The 19,738-nt window shown below is 54.0% G+C and overlaps 1 protein-coding gene across 18 annotated transcripts in view; it reads right to left on the bottom strand.

Annotated features, from left to right (window-relative positions):
- LOC100281541 (light-mediated development protein DET1) overlaps window positions 1-19,738 on the bottom strand; it is a 49,285-nt gene that overhangs the window by 17,233 nt on the left and 12,314 nt on the right. For 7 of the 18 annotated variants that reach the window (XR_004851223.1, XR_004851224.1, XM_008653191.3 and 4 more), the window contains exons 4-8: window positions 10,110-10,205; window positions 9,709-9,774; window positions 2,002-2,058; window positions 1,819-1,899; window positions 1,578-1,742 (exon numbers count right to left, since the gene is read on the bottom strand). Coding sequence is in view for 15 of the 18 variants with exons in the window: in XM_008653191.3 (XP_008651413.1) it covers window positions 1,578-1,742; window positions 1,819-1,899; window positions 2,002-2,058; window positions 9,709-9,774; window positions 10,110-10,205 (465 nt within the window). In the remaining 3 variants the exon portion in view is untranslated. Of the gene's footprint in view, window positions 1-1,167; window positions 1,207-1,577; window positions 1,743-1,818; window positions 1,900-2,001; window positions 2,059-9,708; window positions 9,775-10,109; window positions 10,206-19,738 lie in introns of those variants that run through there. The other 11 variants (XR_004851225.1, XM_035960577.1, XM_008653193.3 and 8 more) reach the window with 6 other exon arrangements.

Genomic DNA, 19,738 nt, shown 5'->3' with positions numbered 1-19,738 from the left:
GTTGCCACCATTGATAAAGGTGGTACAAAGCATCACATCCATCCATCATCCTCTTCTCCCCACCAAGTAAGGCCACCTCCGGCAATATAGGTTGTTCTCAATCTAGCTGAAATCTATTGCGACATGAGCCATGACTCACGATGGCCAGAGGAGCAGGAGATCCATACTGTAGCTTATTCAGGCTAGTAGTGAACTTGAGGGCACAGTTGGGCCATGCAAAATGGCAGAAGAGCTTGGAAGTTGGACCATGTTAAACCCAAGTGTGTGGCATAGGCCAATTCCAGCAACTAGAACTCAATGACCTGGCCCCTGGGGTACTGAGTCTACTACCAGCTATAAAGTGCAGCACTCAACATGAATCAGCTAATAAAAAATAATGTGCATCAATTTGATAGCTTTATTTTTCTGCACAAATATAGGATTAATATTCACAAGCGAACAATGTGTGATAAGCTTCACATATACTGAAAGATGCACTCAAAGCTCAAAAACAAGATTTCAACACGTGATTGGGGATGTCTCTTCCGCTCCTGCCTCCTAGCCTTCCCCCTCAGGCCGACGCCTCAGCCCCTCCACCCCACAGCCTCACGTAGGTCCTCCTTCCAAGGTATAGATTGGAAAGGAGAGGTTTGGACCACTCAGAGTCTTGTTTATTATGTGATAAAACACAAGAAACCATCAAGCATCTATTGTGTACGTGCGTCTTTGCAAGACAGTTTTGGTATACCATCTTTTCGCCCTTGGGGTTTGGTAATCTCTCTCCATCTGGAGATGAGATCTCCTTTGCCGATTGGTGGCGAAAGGTATGTAAGAAGATACATAGGAGCAAGAGAAAGGGTATGAACAGCGTCATCATTTTGGGGGCCTGGTGTTTATGGATTCACCGCAACAAGGCAGTCTTCAATAGAGAGAACCCTTCTCTGGGCACAATCCGATGTGTTTTTGTAGATGAGTTGGTGTGTTGGATTAAGGCTGGAGCTAAACATCTTGAGAACTTAGGCCTAGAGGTCGCACTTAATATGAACATGGCATAATTTTTGTGGGTGTGGAGTCCCCCTGTAGTCCCGCCATGGCCTCTGTTCTGGTGGAGGCTGTAGTTTGGCTGCAGGATAGTGTGTGTACGTGTGTTTTTACCTTGCCTGTTAGGCTCTGTACCTTGGTCCATTTTGGATCTTTTCTTCTCTAATTAAATGATGCACAGCTTTCCTGCGCTTTCGGAAAAAAAAATTTGTTGTCACAACCAACATGTCCATAACATATTAAATCCTAGGTTAATTGACTCTTAAATTTATGAAAGATATTTTAATTCAATTATCAAATAGTACAAGTAACACTTCATCAATAAACCTTTTGTACTTAATCTGCTGACAAATCACTTGCTGCAATTAAAAAGCACATTGGAGATTTAGTGTTGTTGTATACATTTATCTACACAGTTCAGTATTTTGTTCTGCAAAAAAGTTTGCAGTGTCTTAATTTTTTTCAAAGATTACAGGTGCAAGTTATAATATCTTGTAAAACAAAGAGCAAAAATGCCCTCTGGAAAATGGATCATACTCTTTGGTTACCAATATTACCTGTGAGGAGCTACTTGCTTTATTTTTTATAACCCGAAGTTGATCCAGAGCATGAATATCATTGGAATGAGAGGAGATAAATTTTCCATGTGATGAAGCTTGTGGGTTTGCATGAAAATGGTCATAAAATTGTTCAAACAAGGCATAGAGCTCCTCCGAAGAATTCTGTTAACAATTTATAAAATAAGGTCAGCATGAGAAGACACGGCGTAATACCTAATATCTTGTTGGTCCTAAATACCTGATGAAGTGAAACGATATCCGTTGTCTCCATGTTGTACACGGCAAAGAAAGCTAGGTTTTGGTCAGTACTCCGAGAAACCTAGAGATATCCAAAACGTATTTGCTGTTAACTGAAATCCAAGACTTTTTGCAGTTAGATGAAATTGATGTTACTGGTACGATGGCAGAAAAGAAAACTTACCCCTCCATCCACACTACCGAACTTGACAAATAGGTGATGGCGATCCAAAAACTGTACCTGATCAACTACCATGCTGTAAGGACCTCTTTGTGAGAGACAATGAACAGTAAACCCTAACCCTAGCTACAGGGGTACAACATAAAGGGCCCTAATGGGCCAGGCCCATATACAGGCAGGAGCACTCTAACACCCCCCCCCCCCCCCGGCAGTCGAAACTCTAGTCACTGCAGATGTTGAGACTGGACCGAAACTCCGCAAACACCATATCAACGGAAGCCCCTTGGTGAAGACGTCGGCGAACTGGGAGGTGGTCGGGACGTGAAGAACGCGAACAGCTCCACAAGCGACTCATTCGCGGACGAAGTGAAGATCGATCTCGACATGTTTCGTGCGCTGGTGCTGGACGGGGTTGGTGGAGAGGTAAACGGCGCTGACGTTGTCGCAGAAGACCAGGGTGCTCGTGGCCAGCGGACTATGGAGCTCTTGGAGCAGCTGGCGGAGCCAGGCCACCTCAGCCTTGTCGTTTGCCATGGCGCGGTACTCGGCCTCGGCGCTAGAGCGAGAGACGACTGGCTGGCGCTTTGACGACCAGGAGACGAGGCTGTCCCTGAGGAACACGGCATAGCCCGAGGTGGACCGGCGCGTGTCGGGACAGCCCGCCCAGTCGGCATCGGTGTAGACGCGAAGCTCCGTGGTAGAGGACCGGCGTAGATGGAGCCCGAAGTCGAGGGTAACACGCAAGTACCGTAGGATCCGCTTCATCGCGGTGAGGTGCGGCTCCCGAGGTTCGTGCATGTGGAGGCATATCTGCTGGACGACGTAGGCGATGTCGAGCCTGGTGAAGAGGAGGTACTGAAGGGCCCCGACAATGCTCCAGTAGCCGGTCGGATTAGCGACAGGGGGGCAGCGGCGAAGGCCTTGCCCTGCGTGTCCACCGGGGTCGCGCAAGGCTTGCACCCGGCCATGCCAGCGCGCTCAAGGAGGTCGACGGTGTACTGTCGCTGGTGAAGGAACATGCCCTGGGGACGGCGCTCGACGGTGACCCCCAGAAAGTGGTGGAGCGCCCCCAGGTCCTTCATCGCAAACTCATGCTGGAGGCAGGAGATGATGCGACGCAGGAGCCTAGGGGAGGAGGCGGTGAGCACAATATCGTCGACGTAGAGGAGGTACACAGTGTCCGGGCCGCGACGGAGGAGGAACAGGACGTGTCCGACTTTGCTTCGACGAAGCCCTGCACGCACAAGAAGGTGGCGAAGCGACTGTACCAAGCCCGGGGGGCCTGCTTGAGGCCGTAGAGGGACTTGTTGAGCTTACAGACCATGTCGGGGTGAGCGGGGTCAACAGACCCAACGGGCTGAGTGCAGTAGACCGTCTCCGTTAGGGTGCCATGAAGGAAGGCGTTCTTCACGTCGAGCTAGTGGACCGACCAATCACAGGACAGAGCAAGAGTCAGGACAGTCCGGATGGTGGTAGGCTTGACCACCGGACTGAAGGTCTCGTCATAGTCGACCCCGAGACGCTGGGTGAAGCCTCGGAGCACATAGCGGGCCTTGTACCGCTCAAGGGACCCGTCGGCGTGCAGCTTCAGTTTGAAGATCCATTTCTCGGTGACCACGTTGGCGCCATGGGGACGAGGCACCAGGTCCCAAGTGTGGTTAGCCTGGAGAGCATCGCACTCCTCTTCCATGGCACGCCGCCACTACGGGGCGGCAAGCGCACCATGGACAGTCGTGGGAACCGGCGGTAGGGCCGAAGAAGAGGTCGCGGAGAGAATCAGACGATCAGGGGCCCGAAGGACACCCGCCGCGCGCCGGGTGACCATCGGGTGGATGTGGCGAGGATCCCGGTGGACGATGACGAGGTGATAGGCCGGGAGCTCGGCGCGAGCGCGAATTGGTGCACCGCCACGACCTCGGCGCTGGTACGTCTGGATGGGTTGGTGTAGCAAGACGACGAGGTCGTACGTGACGATGCGGGAGATGCCGGAACCGGACAGGGCTGGGCGGGAGATGTTGGGGCCGCACGTGGCGACGGAGGGGACGCCGAGGCCGCACGTGGCTGTGCGGGAGAGGGTGGCGCCAGTGGGGTCGCGCGAGGCGACGCAGGGGACGCCGAGGCCGCACGAGGCTGTGCGGGGGAAGGTGTTGCAGGCGGGGCCGCGCGGGGTGGCGCGGTGGACAGACCTGCAGGGAAGGGTGGTACGACAGTAGGGGACACAAGGGCGGGATCGATGAACACGTCGAGCTCGGTGAGAGAGGCAGGGGAAGAAGAGGAAAAGGGGAAATTCAGCTCGTCAAAGACGACGTGACGAGAGATGAGGACTCTGTGTGAGGTGAGGTCAAGACATCGGTACCCCTTATGGTCGGGGGAGTAGCCGAGGAAGACACAGCGAGTGGAGCGGGGCGCTGATTTATGAGGAGCAGTGGAGGCGAGATTAGGGTAGCAAGCGCACCCGAAGACACGAAGATGATCATAGGAGGGGTGGATGCCGAAAAGTGCGAAGGAGTGGGGTGGGCAACCGCCTTGGTGGGCAGACGGTTGAGGAGGTAGGTGGCAGTGGTGAGGGCCTCGGCCCAATAGTGAGGAGGAAGGGAAGCCTGAAAGAGCAAAGAGCGCATGACGTCATTCGTTGTGCGAATCATGCGCTCAGCCCTACCATTCTGAGGAGACGTGTAGGGGCACGACATACGGAGGTGGACGCCGCGAAAGAGGAAAAAGCCATGGGATGCATTGTTATAGAACTCGCGCCCGTTGTCACACTGGACACTCCGAATGGTGCGACCGAACTGAGTGGAGACCCAAGCGAAGAAGTGAGACAGGGTGGGATAAGTGTCCTACTTCTGACGTAAAGGAAAAGTCCACAAATAGTGAGTCATCAAGAATGAGTAAATAATACTTATAGCCAGAAATGCTGATTACAGGGGATGTCCATACATCACAATGTATCAGATCAAAAGTGCCTGCTGCCCAAGAAGAAGAGGTAGGGAATGAGAGCCTAACTAGCGACCTAACTGACAAGCATGACAAAGGTGTTCAAAAGATCCCCTACAACCAAAAACAGAGGTACTACTGGAGAGCTTGGACATCACATCACGCCCGGGGTGGCCGAGACGACGATGCCAAGTCACAGAGGAGGCGGCCGCTGCAAGAACAGGCGGGGCAGAGGTCGATGTAGGAGAAGCATGGTTCGGCTAGGCGGCGGTTAGGCGGCGCCTAGGCGCGCCTAGGCGCTAATCGACGGGCTAACGCGTAGCCTAGGGGGATGCGCGGCGTCTAGGCGGGCGCAGCGCCTAGGCGGCGCTCAGCCGCGCCTCCGCGGCGAGTTTGCGGCGCGCAGGCGCCGTAGGCGGGCGCGTAGGCGGCCAAATTTTAGCGCGCGTAGATTTTTAGCGGGCGGCCAGGTTTTTAGCGCGCGCGCGCCGTGCTCCTCCCGCGCGGAAAATTCCTCCTCCCAGCCGCTATCCCGCTCGGCCTCCCTCCTCCCAGCGCGGCAAAATCCAGCCGTCGTCCCTCGTCCCCGTCGGAGGAAGTGCAGCCGCCGCTCGGCCTCCCTCCTCCCAGCGCGGCAAAATCCAGCCGCCGTCCCTCGTCCCCGCCGGAGGAAGTGCAGCCGCCGGCCTCCCTCGTCCCCGCCGTCCCTGCTTCCTGCCAGTGCCAAGGTGAGTTCTCCTCCCCCGCCGGCTGCTCCCCTCCCTGCTCATCTCCATCCACTAACTTGGCCTCTCCTGCTAACTTGGCCTCCCCTGGTTTTAGCCTCTAGAACCTGCGGACTGCGGTCAAGAGAAAGGATAGCCTTCTGAAACTTAAGGATGTCATCAGAAACTGCAACTGCGGTCAAGAGCAGAAGAACAGCTTGAGCCTCGTAGAAGTGCAAGAGTGAGAGAGCTCTATGAAGGAGAAGAGTTTGAGTCTGAAGAAGAAGAGTATGAAGATGAAGATTTGTGCTACAGTGAAGATGAAATATGATCTGGACCATCTCCATCTAGTAGTGAAGCCTTTTGTGATGCCCTGGTCTTATGAACTGCAGTTGTGTCACTTTGTTTCTGTGTGTCTTCTTTTGTGTGAGACCTGAACTAAGAACTATGTGCTTGTGCCTTGTGCTGTCCTTTATTTATAAATTGTGTTCTGCACTTGTATTACTGTCCTATCCACTTGTGTTGTAATTACCAGCTGCTGATATGGTGTGCTCAACTGCTCATGAATGGGAGGCTGCTGAAATCATCCAGATAAGTCACAATTTAGTGTTTTCTATTTTTTTTGATGAACAGCTAGCTGTCTATTGACTAATTTACTAACTACTAGCTGTCAAAATGTGTTGCAGCCTTGCAGGAGCTAGGAACATGCAAGAGTAAGCTCAGCTAGGAATCAGATATGTCTACTGGCCTTCTTTTTATATTTACTGTGAGTCTGTGACTCATATATAGTAGTTATATACGTATATATAGTTATATACATAATATATATATAATTTATGGCTATATTGCCAAAACGCCTAGAAAAGCGCCTAGAAGCGCCTAAGACCGAGTACTCCCGACTAGGCGCTAGGCAATGGGTCACCGCCTAGATTCCGCCTAGCGCCTAGCTGAACCTTGAGGAGAAGTAGGCAGGCGAAGCGTGTAGAGGGGCCCGGGGCTGTCACACCGAGCGAGAAGGGTCCTGGTGGCAAGTTCCTTCACAGACAGACCAAACGGGTCAAACTCCATAGAACAAGAATTGTCAGTAGTGAACTGTCGAACAAAAAGAAGATTTTGAATGATGTGGGGGGCGACAAGGACGTTGGTTAAACGAAAAGGACCGGGAAGGACCGCGTCACCGACAGAGGTGACGGGTAGGGCAGATCCGTTTCCAACAACGATGGAAGAAGGGAGGGGTGGGGGAGAGGTGGAAGGCAGAATACCTGCGTCCGGGGTGGTGTGGTAGGAGGCACCGGTCAGCCACCCAGTTAGAGACCAAGGTGGGTGGGGCCAGCGTCATCGTGAAGGAGCTGGCGAGAGACTGCGCGTCCCACCCATTGGTCCAGGGGCCCCCACATGGGCTGGGTCGAAGGCCCCGGAAGAGGAAGGAGCCCCTGCTAAGGCTGGGGAGGAGCCGAGGGCGCAGCCGGCGGTGGAGCGACAAAGAAGACCTGCTGAGAGGTGGTGGGGCGAGGGGCCGAGGCACCCGCGGATGGCCAGGCCACATGTGGATGTGCCAGTCCACGGGTTGTAGAAGGATGGCCATTGAGAACCACCTAGAGAGCTACCCTGGCCGCCCGACATGCCACCGTGACCACTCTTGCGACCGCGGCCGCGACCGCGACCCCCCTGGAGCCAGTAGGCTGACGAAGAGCTCCAGAGGGCGGTGACGTGGGGTCGAAGGGCGGTGAAGGGGAACCCCCCCGAGTCAGAGGGGTAGCCCGAGGCGCGCTGTAGAGCGCCGTGGCGGGAGCGGCGGTCGTAGTGGCGAAGAGGCGAAGCTCCTCGAGAAGGAGATCGTTCTTGGCCTCCGCGAAAGTGGGAAACGGCTTCATGCGGGTAAGGATGGGCGTTACGCGATCGAAGCGAGGGCTCAATTCGCGGAGGAGGATGAGCACGAGGCTCTCATCGGTGATGGGGGCCTCGAGGGTGCGGAGAGTGTCTACCATCGTCTTCATCTGACGCCAGTACCCGTCCACAGAGAGATCGCCCTGAGCCAGCTGGCGGAAAGCGGTCTCAAGGTACAGAATCTGAGTCTGGCGGTTGCCAAGAAACTGAGCCTCAAGGGCACCCCAAATCCGGTGAGCCGTATCGTCCGACACACGAACGATGTCTTGAAGTTCAGCCGTGAGGGTGTCATGGATCCAGGAAAGCACCACCTCATCCATCAGGAGCCAATCCTCCGTCGGGTCAGTGACCGGGGAGAGGATGTGGTCGGCGAGGGCGTAGCGGCGGAAGGTCTGCAGGACCTGGTCGCACCACCGAGGGTACTGAGTGGAGTCCGGCATGAGAATGTCGGTGATGGTTGCCCGGATACTGGTGAGGGCCGCCGCTTGAGCGTGAAGAGAGGCGCGAAGAGTGGAGGTTGGGGCGGACGCGGGCTCGAAGGTGTCAGCGCAGTGACGAGCGGACGTGAGAGAGCCATCCGACACGCCCTTGTCGGCAAGACGGCGGTAGGTCTCAGCGTACTGGCGCTCCATGGCGTCAACAACCGCGTGCTCCTGCTCAAGAGCACGGGCGGCGTCCTGGGCCCACTGGCGAGCTACCGTAACGACTGCCCGGGTGGCGACAAGGATGGTGGCAGCGTCATCCGAAGGAGCGCAGGGACGAGGTGATGGCGGAGGGCTGGCTGTAAACGATCATCGGCGGTGGGTAGTCACGCACGTGGGCCCCAACCGTCATGTCGAGCGGGACATGGGGAAAACCCAACGCCAACAGCGATGGCGAAGCAGGGCGGCATCCGGCAGGGAGAGCGCGCTGGAAGGGAAGCCGGGGGCGGGGGAGATGACTGCGACGGCCGGAGCAGGGGCAGGATGAGATCCGTGGGGGCCCAAGGAAACAGCAGGAGCCACCAGGGGGCGAATGGGGTCGGCGCTGGCGCGGCCCTGGCGGACAGAGGGTGGGACGGCGTGGGTGGTCGGATGGGGGGAAGGAAGGCCGGATCGGCCGGAGGCGCAAGCGGAGAAACGTCAAGCCGAGGAGGAGCAGCGGCAGGCCGAGGTGAGCTGTTGCATGCCGGCGCAGCCTGCTGGTTGCCCACAGGATCCAGTGGGGGCGGCGCGGTGGCGGCGAAGGCGCGCGTCGATGTGGGCGGCGCGGCGGCGGCGACGACGACGAAGGCGTGCGCAGTGCCGGGCGCGTCCGCCAGGGGCGCGGTGAGCGCCGCCCGGTAGGAGAGAGGGAGAGGGGGGAAGGGGTCGCCGTCGGCGGGGAAGGAGGGAGGGGACGGCGGTCAGCCGGCCATGCAGATGGCGACGGCTGAGGAGGGAGAGTAATCCTAACCTGGCTGGGATACCATGTGAGAGACAATGAACAGTAAACCCTAACCCTAGCTACAGGGGTACAACATAAAGGGCCCTAATGGGACAGGTCTATATACAAGCAGGAGCACTCTAACACTCTTGAAAAAACGTTTTATGAGAAAATGATTTGTATAGCAAAAGAAGACAGGCCTTGACATCATCAGGCTATAATGCCCCAGAGTCAAAATGACTCAAATACACTCCACACGCTGAGTGAACCACACACTTCCAACAACCCACATATGTTTCCCTACTTGCTTCACATAAAAGGGCTAACCTGGCGTTAGTGACATGAACTCTAGAAACCTTATAAGTTTGCCAAACCCGCCCTCAACAACCAAGTGGGATTCCAACAACCCACCTATGCTTTCGTACTTGCTTCACATAAAAGGGCTAACCTGGAGTTACTGACATGGATTCTAGAAACCTCCCCAACAACCCACTTATGTTTTTGTACTTGCTTCACATAAAAGGGCTAACCAAGGGTTAGTGACATGGACTCTACGAACCTTATAAATTTGTCTAACCCAAATCTCACATCAACACACAAATGGGCCTAATTCAAACTAGCATGCAAGCTCAGACAATTGCTATGGCTAAGCACTTAGCTAAAAGAAGAGGTACAGTAATTGACAGTAAAAAATTTAAAGAACTTTTCAACTAGCCAAAAAAGGGAACATACATGATACATCAATGCAAACCGAAAAACAGAAAAGAATGTAGCATGGTACCTTCCATATGATAAGATCAACATAATCTTGGAAGTGAAAATAGAACTTCTTTAGATGTTGGACCCTCTGCAAACAAATTCACTACTTTGAAGTTCAAACAAAAAGAGAAATATTTTCACTTTAATAAAGCATGTCAAGAAGGCAGTAATATCACCAACAAAGGAATAAGCAATAAGAATGTTTTCATTTCAACATTCCAAATGAAGCAACAATCACTAAACCAACAAGCATAGATAAAGTACCAATCTTTGTAAATGACAAATAGGTGGGCACATTAAATAAGAGTTTAAGCTTTAGTTAGTTATTTAAAAAAATAGATTAATCTCAGAGTACATGTAAATGGCCTAGAATCAATAGAAGTTTAAATACTACTGGAAAATGGTTCAAACAAGATAGCTAACCAAAGTCTGATCTGGAACCTCATTCCACGTCTTGCAAAAAATATACGACAACAACCGTTGCTTTATGCCAGGAAGAAAGGAACCCGCATAACCAGTCTGCATGCATCAAATCCACTAAAAAGATCAAAGATAATTTCTCATGTGCACAATCAACAGTAGAACATAAACAACAACAGTAGCAATCAAAGATTTGAGCATAAGGCACATATGAAAGATGCAGGCATGTTTATATTCTTCAAGAGCAAATAATATCAATAAGTGATAGAGGTTTGCAAACAGAACGAAAAATACATGCTTCTTTCAGTTCAAACTCGAAATAAGTTACTCCCTCTGTACCAAATTGTAAGACGTTTTGACTTTTCGAAATGTGCTACTTTTCCTAGATATCTAGACATAGTGTATATCTAAGTACATGGCAAAAACTATGTATCTAGAAAAGTCAGAACGCCTTATAATTTGGAATGGAGGGAGTAAATATCAATTCCATATCTGGAACATCAAATCTGGAAGGACATGGGGTATCCGATGGCGGCCCCTTCGGCTCTTCGCCTCCCCCTCCCTCCTCCTCCGCACCGGTGCCCGCCCCCTCCCCTCCCTTCCCACCAGCTTCTCGTCGGCGCCCACTCCGGGTCCGGCGACCACCTCACCCTCCCTAGTGGCGCCGGGTTACCCCTCGTCCTTGTCTCCTCTGGCTCATCCTTTCGTGTCGGCTGGCCGTTCTAGGACGCAGCGGTGGGCAGAGGTGAGTCCGGCCTCTGTTGAGACGGCGCCGGTGGACGTCTCTGGTGAGGTCGCCTGTCCTCCCAGGCGTCGTTCGTCCAAGGAAGTGGCCCAACTCCCGCCTCCTTGTGTTGCTCAGCCGGAGCCACGGCAGGAGCCCCCCCGCCCGGTGATCAAGTTGGTGGCCCGCCCTGCCTCGTCCAGTAGGGCACCGAAGCCCTCCCCTGACGCTGAAGGCTGGGTCGAGGTTCGCTCTCGTCGTCGTCCGCGCGGGTCTCCGCCTCCCCGTCGACCGATCCCCCAGGATCTCCAGGGAAGGTGTTTCAATTGCATGGCGCCCTCTCACAAGGCAATTGAGTGTAGGCGCCCGGTGCGTTGCTTCACCTGCAAGTCCTTAGGGCATCGTGCTGCCAGGTGCCCGACCCGTCTTGACCGAGCGCCCCTCCGCAAAGCTTCTGTGTCGGTGTGGGATCGTCTCGGTCCACTGTCGGTTGTGGCCAAGCCACGGTTTGTTAAGGTTTGGCGAGAGGTCCCCTCCCGTGCCGGGACGGTCAAGGGTGTCGGTGCGCCGGCTCAGGTACAAGATGGTGCTAAGAGGCGACGCCACCGCACAAGGGGCAGAAGGTCTAACCCTCCCTTGATGTCGGAGTTGTCTGCTCCTCAAGCTCCGATGTCCGCTGAGGAGGAGGCATCCCTTCAGTCCCTGGTCGAAGACAATACGTCCGCCCCTCGTGGTTGCGTGCTGGAGCGATCGGACGCGATCAACAGGGAGGAGCTCAGGTTGCAGCGCTGTGCCTTGTTTGTGGTGATCACTGGATCACGGCCTCGGGTGACTACGGAGGTTTTCGCAGCGGAGATAGCGGCTGGGTTTGGATTGCTGGAAGACTCCTTCTCAGTGCACCGTTCTTCCCATGAAGATTTTGTTTTGATCCTCAACTCCGAGCAAGCAGCGAATGAGGTGTACAACAATGGTTCGGTGTTCAATTCTCCCTCTGGTCGTTCAAGTTCATCCGGTGGTCTTGGCTAGCTCACGCGGAGGTGGTTTCGTTCCCCTCTTTGGTCATGGTTGAGTTCGGAGGAATTCCCGTGCATGCTTGGGAGCTAGCTACGGCGCAAAATCTGTTGCGTGATTTCTGTTCTGATGTGGAGCTTCATTCCGACACAGTGAATCGCTTCGATTTTTCTTCGTTCAAGGTCTTCGGATGGTGATGTCGGCCGCAGCTCATTCCGGCCTCGTTCGAGCTCCTCGTCCCGGAGCGGGTGATAGGTTCGAGAGGAGCTCCCGTGGTGAGGCGCTTGCTGTCCTACTCGGTGACGGCCTCGGTTTCTCGCGTTCCCCAGGCGGAGGCTGCTGTTCCGCCTTCGTTCCCTTCGTCGCCGACGTCCGGTGGAGGTGACCGGGAGACGGGTTCTCGCCGGCGCAGGCTGGAACGGGGTGCGCCGGTGAGGCTTGATGGTTCTTCGGCGGCATCTCAGTCCGGGCGGAGGCACGTGCATGAGCGGCTAGGTCTCGCCCCTACGCATGGCCGACACGTGGCCTCTAGCCAGGGGCCTTTGCATGGCGGTGTGCAGGGCGGCGACGGCACGTTTCCTGTGACCGCGCGTGCTGGCCCTGAGGAGCGTGGGCGGGACCCCATTGATGGTGGTGTTCTTTTTCGTGGAGTCATTCTGGCTCCCGAGGTGGATGCTATGGTCGGGCGAACTGAGGGACCTGGCTCCAGCGGTGGATCGAGCCAGGGTCCTTCGGTCGGTCTTGCGTCCCCGCCGAGTGGGCCGGACCTATCCCTGGAGTCTGTCGGGCCGGTTTGGCCTTTGGAGATTGGTGGGTCAGAGATTGTGTTACCTTTGAGTGGGCCCGGTGTGGGCTCTGGCGATCTGCGCAGCGCGTTTGTTGGTGGTGGAGTCCCTCCGTCGCCGACTGCCGGCGCTCCTCCTGTGACGGCGTATGCCGGCATGGTCCCCGCTGCGATTGCCAGCATGATCCCTCCGTCGCTGACTGCCGACGCTCCTCCTGTGACGGCAGATGCCGGCTTGGTCCCTGATGCGTATGCTGGCATGGTCCCTCCATCGCCGACTGTCGGCGCTCCTCTTGTGACGGCGGAGGCCGGCATGGTCCCTGCTGCGGATGGGCCCCCCTCTTCCTCCCCTGCTGCTGCGAGTGGTGGAGTCACTTCGTCGGTCGAGGGGGAACCGCAGGGGCTCGGTTCCAGGGTCCCCTTGCTCGTTGGCGGGTTTGGGGAACCACCTTCGTCGCCGGCCACGCCACCTGCGGTAAAGGGCAGGGTGAAGTCGCTCAAGAAGGTGTTGGCTCCAGGCAAGAGGATTTGGCCCCATTCTCCAATCACCTACTCCCGTAAAGGACGAAGGGCGGTTGCTTCCCGGGTTCTTTCGCCAGCCCGTGCTTAGGCGGGTTTCATTGAAAGGATGTCGAAGGCGGTTGATTCCATCCTCGGTGTTCCTCAGAAGCGGCAGCGCCGTCCCAGGAACCAAGCTGGTGGTACCCTCCCTCGCCGCAGCAGGCGCCTTGTTGGTGCAGGGGTGGAGCCTCCGTCGATCCCTCAGCGTGTTCCAAAGGGCAAGTTGCGGATTGTGAAGGAGCTGGGTCTTCTGCAGGCTGATCACGTTGAAGTGTTGTCTCCAGGTGTGCTGGATGATTATGCTAAGGTGTTCGTGAAACGGCCTTCGGATCTGCAGCTCAAATCTATGGCGTTGCTTCTCAACATGTCCATCCCAGAGGATTTGTTGGGGGAGCCTGCCTCGGGGGCGATCTAAGCCTTGGTGCCTCTGTGGTCGTTCTTCTTTTGTTTCCCAATGGATCCTTCAAAGATTCTTTGCTGGAATGTTCGGGGCCTCAATAGTTCGGCCCGGCAGGATGTGGTTCGATGTTTAGTTGACAGTGTCAAAGCGGACGTGGTTTGTATTCAAGAGACCAAAATGTCGGATGTTACTAGGTGGCTGGTTCTTCGTGTTTTGGGATCAGATTTTGGTAACTTTGTTTTCTCTCCATCAAATGGCGCGAGTGGTGGTATTCTGGTTGCTTGGAGGAGTCATGTTACTTCTATTGGGTCGAGGATTGATGATCATTGTGTTTCGGTGAACTTTAGTTTGGAGGATGGCGCGTCTTGGTGGCTGTCTTGCGTGTATGCTCCCCAAGGTAATGCTGAAAAGACCCTCTTTTTGCAAGAACTCACAACTACTAGAGCTCACTGCCCGGGGGGCGTGGTTGGTGGTTGGTGATTTCAACATGATCCTAAACAACGAAGATAAAAAACAACTCCAATCTTGATCGGGCTATGATGGGTAGATTCAGAAGATGGAAAGATGATCTGGCTCTCATTGAAATTCCCTTGGTTGGTCGCAAATATACTTGGTCGAACGGGCAAAATAACCCCACCTTGGTACATCTGGATAGGATGTTCTGCTCTACGGATTGGGAGGATCTTTTTCCGGGTTGTTTGCTTCAGAGTGCTGCTTCTCAAGATTCAGATCATTGCCCTCTTCTTTTGGGTTTGCAAGATGTCAATAGAGCAAAAGGGCGTTTCTTCTTTCAGGCTTTCTGGGTCAAGTTGGAAGGTTTTCATGATACTGTAGCTCAGGCTTGGAGTTCGGTGGCGCCGGGCCCCTGTCCTTTTGTCACTCTCTCCAGGAAGTTGCAAGCTACCGCTAGAGCTTTGCAAAGTTGGAGTGTGAAAACAGTGGGCTGTTTGAAGCTGCAGCTTGAGATGGCTAGGGAACTCCTTCATATGTTTGAGATGGCTCAGGAGCTTCGGGTTCTGTCTCCTGCGGAAGACTGGTTCCGGCGTGCTTTGATGAAGCGCATTCTTGCGCTCTCCTCCTGGGCTAGATCAGTGGCGCGGCTTCGGTCTCGTGTTACTTGGTTGAGAGATGGAGACGCCAACACCTCACCCTTCCATGCTCAAGCGAGATTCAGGAAGAAGAATTTTATTGCTTCCCTAACTTCCACCGAGGGTGAGATCTTGACTTCACACGATGACAAGGCAACAGCCCTATTCGACTTCTACGACGGTTTGCTTGGTACTGCTATTCAGAGGGATGCCTCTATCAATCTTGATGAGCTGGGGTTGCAATCCTTTGATCTCGGAAGGTTGAATGTGCCTTTCTCGAATGATGAAGTTTGGGACACAATTAAATCAATCACGTCTGATAAAGCCCCGGGGCCGAATGGTTTCACGGGTCGCTTTTATAAATCTTGTTGGTCTATTATCAAGCTTGATGTGATGGCGGCGGTCTCACGTGTTTGGGATTGCAATTTCAGAAATTTTGGGCTGCTCAATTCAGCCCTCATTACCCTTTTGCCGAAGATTGAGGGTGCAGCACTTGTGAAGGACTTCCGTCCGATTAGCCTCATACATAGCTTCGCCAAGTTGGTAACAAAGATGGTGGCAAATAGGCTGGCTGGGCACTTGAATGCAATGGTTCCACCCAATCAGACGGCTTTTATCAAAAAAAGGTTCATTCTTGACAACTTCATATTGGTGCAGCGAACGGCCAGGTATCTCCATCAACAAAGACAAGCTCGTATCCTCTTCAAGTTAGACATATCCAAGGCTTTTGACTCGGTGTCATGGTCGTTTCTCATTGAGGTTTTGAGGAAGATGGGGTTTGGGCAGATTTGGTGTGATGTTGTTAGTGGGTTGTTGGCTACTTCCTCCACAAGAATCTTGCTAAATGGCGTTCCTGGGGAGATCATTTCGCACCAAAGGGGTCTAAGGCAAGGCGACCCACTCTCCCCTATGTTGTTCATTTTGGTTATGGATGTTCTGAACTTGCTCATTCAAAAGGCTTCCGATGAAGGGTTACTTCAGCAGCTATCATCTGGGACTTTGCATCACAGGCTTTCTCTCTACGCGGATGACGCTGTGGTTTTTCTTAGGCCGGTGGCTTCAGACATCAATTTGGTCCTGGAGATCCTTCGGTTTTTTGGGGAAGCCTCGGGGTCAAGACCAATGTCCAGAAAAGTAGTGTGTTCCCCATCCGTTGTACCGAAGATGATTTGATGCGGGTCCAAGCTTCTCTCCCCTGCCCCATTTCAGATTTCCCGTGTCAATATCTTGAATTGCCCCTGTCCTTGGGAAAGCTTTCAAAGGCTCAACTACAGGCATTGGTGGACAAAGCAGCTAATGTGCTCCCGGGTTGGAAGGCCGACCAGATGACAAAAGCGGGAAGAGCAGTTTATGTTCAGTCTGTTCTCACAGCAAAAATGATTTATGCTGCGATGACTTTGGACCTCCCTAATTGGACCACCAAAGCTATTGAGAAGATAAGAAGAGGTTTCCTTTGGAAAGGAAGAAAACAAGCCAATGGTGGTCACTGTTTAGTGGCGTGGGGTAAGGTTACTAGGCCTAAAGATCTGGGCGGGCTCGGGGTCACTGATCTTCGGCTTTTGAGCGTGGCGCTTCGAGCTAGGTGGCCTTGGCTCCAAAGAACCGATCACTCTAAGCCTTGGTCGGTCCTCCCTGTTCAGGCCTGTGGAGCGGTGGAAGCCTTGATCAATGTGGCAGTTGTGTCTCAATTGGGTGATGGGCATGACATCCTTTTTTGGAAGGATCGGTGGCTGAATGGTAGATGCATCGGTGAGATGGCACCTGAGGTCCTTGAGCATGTCCCTAAGCGTGTCGCTTCCAAAAGGCTGGTAAAAGATGCTCTAACAAATCTGAATTGGGTGGCTGATATAAGGGGTGCGCTTTCAGTTAGGGCGCTTGCAGGTTTTGGATCTCTGTGACTTGCTGGAGGGCTTAGTTCTTCAACCTGGGATTCCTGATAAGCATATTTGGAGGTTCAGCGCGTCGGGGGATTACTCCTCTAGTTCTGCCTACCAGGTTCTACTTCTTGGAGCTGTTGAGTTTGGGCCGGCTGAACGGATTTGGAAGACTTGGGCACAAGGGAAATGCAAAATTTTTATGTGGCTGGTTGAGCAGGATAGATGTTGGACAGCTGACAGGTTGGCTAAGAGGGGAATGGATCATCCCGACTGCTGTCCGCTTTGTGACCAAGCTGATGAGACTATTAATCACTTATTGGTCGAGTGCAGCTTTGCGAAGCAGTTTTGGTTCCTTTTCCTTCGGTCAGGGGACTTCCAGGTGCTCTGTCCCTCTACAGGTGATGACTGCTTTGACTCTTGGTGGGAGAAGAGTGCCGAGGTGGTGGGCAAACCTTTGTCGAATGGTTTCAATTCGCTGGTCATATTGGGTGTGTGGTCGATCTGGAAACACAGGAATAGGTGTGTATTTGATGGTTGTAGCCCGAGTGTTGAGGTCGCCCTTTCGGCAGCTAGGGAGGAGATGATGTGCTGGCGTTTGGCTGGCGCTAAAACTCTCTCTTTCTTCCATCTAGAGGAGTTGTCTTAGGTGTGTGAGTCTGTAAATGGTGGTGTGCGTCTGTAAAACTGCTGCTTGTGTTATGGGGCTCAACCCCTTTTTCTTCTTAATATAAAAATACGCAGACCTCCTGCGTATTCAAGAAAAAAACATCAAATCTGGAGTGGCACTTAGAATTCTTTGATTATTTCTTCTAACCTAGTAACCTCAAAGTTAACATAAACGGGTGCTGTGTTACAGCATCCTTTTTGAGTATCTCAAATATAAATAAATAATCCAAATTCAGTGTTCTTGTGATACTTCAGAGGAAAAACATACACGCCTACCCAGTACCCACAGACATCATGAACAATCACCAGCTACATGGTTAATACATAGACTAGGGCAGGTACCAGCACATACACTCCTTGATGTAATCCACATTTATAATGTGGGTCAGTATTAAAACAACAGTCACATAAATGATATATTAGGGTGGATATTTAATGGGTGATGACCATGCAACATGATGTAGACATGTCCCAATCAACATATTAATAAGGCCCTGTTTGTTTCCCAGGCCAGATTGTATAATATGGCTTACAGTTACAAGATTATATAAGTGGCAAAAGATTGATTTCATGGCTATAAGCTGGATTGTATAAGCTGAGCTATTTGACAACCAAAATATAAGCTGACTTATTGGAGGTGTGGGAGGCTTGAATTGAAATAAACTAATGAGGGCAGCTTATTGGATTATATAAGCTAGGTGCCTAGAAAATATAAACGAGCTTATAAGCTAGGGTATTTGTTGACCAGTTGAGCTTATACAAGCTGGGTGTAAGCAAACAGGCACAAAGAATATGTACAGACTGTTCAATACTTCAATGTGTGCAATTTACAAGTTGTCGGGGACCATAATTAGGGGTACCCTCAAGACGCCTAATTCTCAGCTGGTAACCCCCATCAGCATAAAGCTGCAAAGGCCTGATGGGCACGATTAAGTCAGGGATCAGTCCACACGAGTGACTCGATCACGCTTCACCCGAGCCTAACCTCGGCCAAAGGCAGCCGACCTCGAGAGACTTCCGTCTCGCCCGAGGCCCCCTTTTTATGGCGGGCACATCACCGGCTCGCCCAAGGCCTTGGCTTCGCTCAGAAGCAACCTTGACTAAATCACCGCACCGACTGACCAAATTGCAGGGGCATTTAACGCAAAGGTGGCCTGACACCTCTATCCTGACACGCGCCCCCGGCAGAGCCGAGGTGACCGCCGTCACTCCACCGCTCCACTGGCCAGTCTGACAGAAGGACAGCGCCGTCTGCGCCACTCCGACTGCAGTGCCACTCGACAGAGTGAGTCTGACAGGCAATTAGGCCTTGCCAAAGGCGCCACGGCGAACTACGCTCCGCCCGACCCCAGGGCTCGGACTCGGGCTAAGACCCGGAAGACGGCGAACTCCGCTCCGCCCGACCCCAGGGCTCGGACTCGGGCTAAGACCCGGAAGACGGCGAACTCCGCTCCGCCCGACCCCAGGGCTCGGACTCGGGCTAAGACCCGGAAGACGACGAAACTCCGCCTCGCCCGACCCCAGGGCTCGGACTCCGCCCTGGCCTCGGCCGGACGACTTCCGCCTCGCCCGACCCCCTGGCTCGGGCTCGGCCACGGCAACAGAAGGCAGACTCAACCTCGGCTTCGGAGGAAACCCCACGTCGCCCTGCCTAGAGCACAGACCGCCACGTCAACAGGAGGCGCCATCATCATCCTACCCCGAATCGACTCGGGTCACGGAGAACAAGACCGGCGTCTCGTCCGGCCAGCTCCGCCAGAGGGGCAATGATGGCGCTCCACAAGCTCTATGACGATGGCGGCCCCCAGCTCTCTTACGGAAGCAGGACAACGTCAGCAGGGACTCGACCGCCCCAACAGCTGTCCCTCCATCAGGCTCCGCCGCACCTCCGATAGCCACGACATCACGCCAGCAGGATGCCCAGATCTCTCCGGCTGCCACATCGGCATGTACCTAGGGCGCTAGCTCTCCCTCCGCTAGACACGTAGCACTCTGCTACATCCCCATTGTACACCTGGATCCTCTCCTTACGACTATAAAAGGAAGGACCAGGGCCTTCTCAGAGAAGGTTGGCCGCGCGGGACCGAGGACGGGACAGGCGCTCTCTTGGGGCCGCTCGCTTCCCTCACCCGCGTGGACGCTTGTAACCCCCCTACTGCAAGCGCACCTGACCTGGGCGCGGGACGAACACGAAGGCCGCGGGACTTCCACCTCTCTCACGCTCGGCTCCGGCCGCCTCGCCTCTCCCCCCTTCGCGCTCGCCCACGCGCTCGACCCATCTGGGCTGGGGCACGCAGCACACTCACTCGTCGGCTTAGGGACCCCCCTGTCTCGAAACGCCGACAGTTGGCGCGCCAGGTAGGGGCCTGCTGCGTGCTGACGAACAGCTTCCCGTCAAGCTCCAGATGGGCAGTCTCCGGCAACCTCTCCGGCCCGGGACGGTGCTTCGTTTCGGGACTCTTGAGTTCATGTCCTTCGACGGCAGCTACGACATGACACTTCTTCCACCGCCGCGCGACTA

This window comes from Zea mays, chromosome 7, assembly GCF_902167145.1.
Source record: "Zea mays cultivar B73 chromosome 7, Zm-B73-REFERENCE-NAM-5.0, whole genome shotgun sequence".
Classification (NCBI taxonomy): Eukaryota; Viridiplantae; Streptophyta; class Magnoliopsida; order Poales; family Poaceae; genus Zea; species Zea mays.
This window is presented reverse-complemented; position numbering and strand designations above follow the sequence as displayed.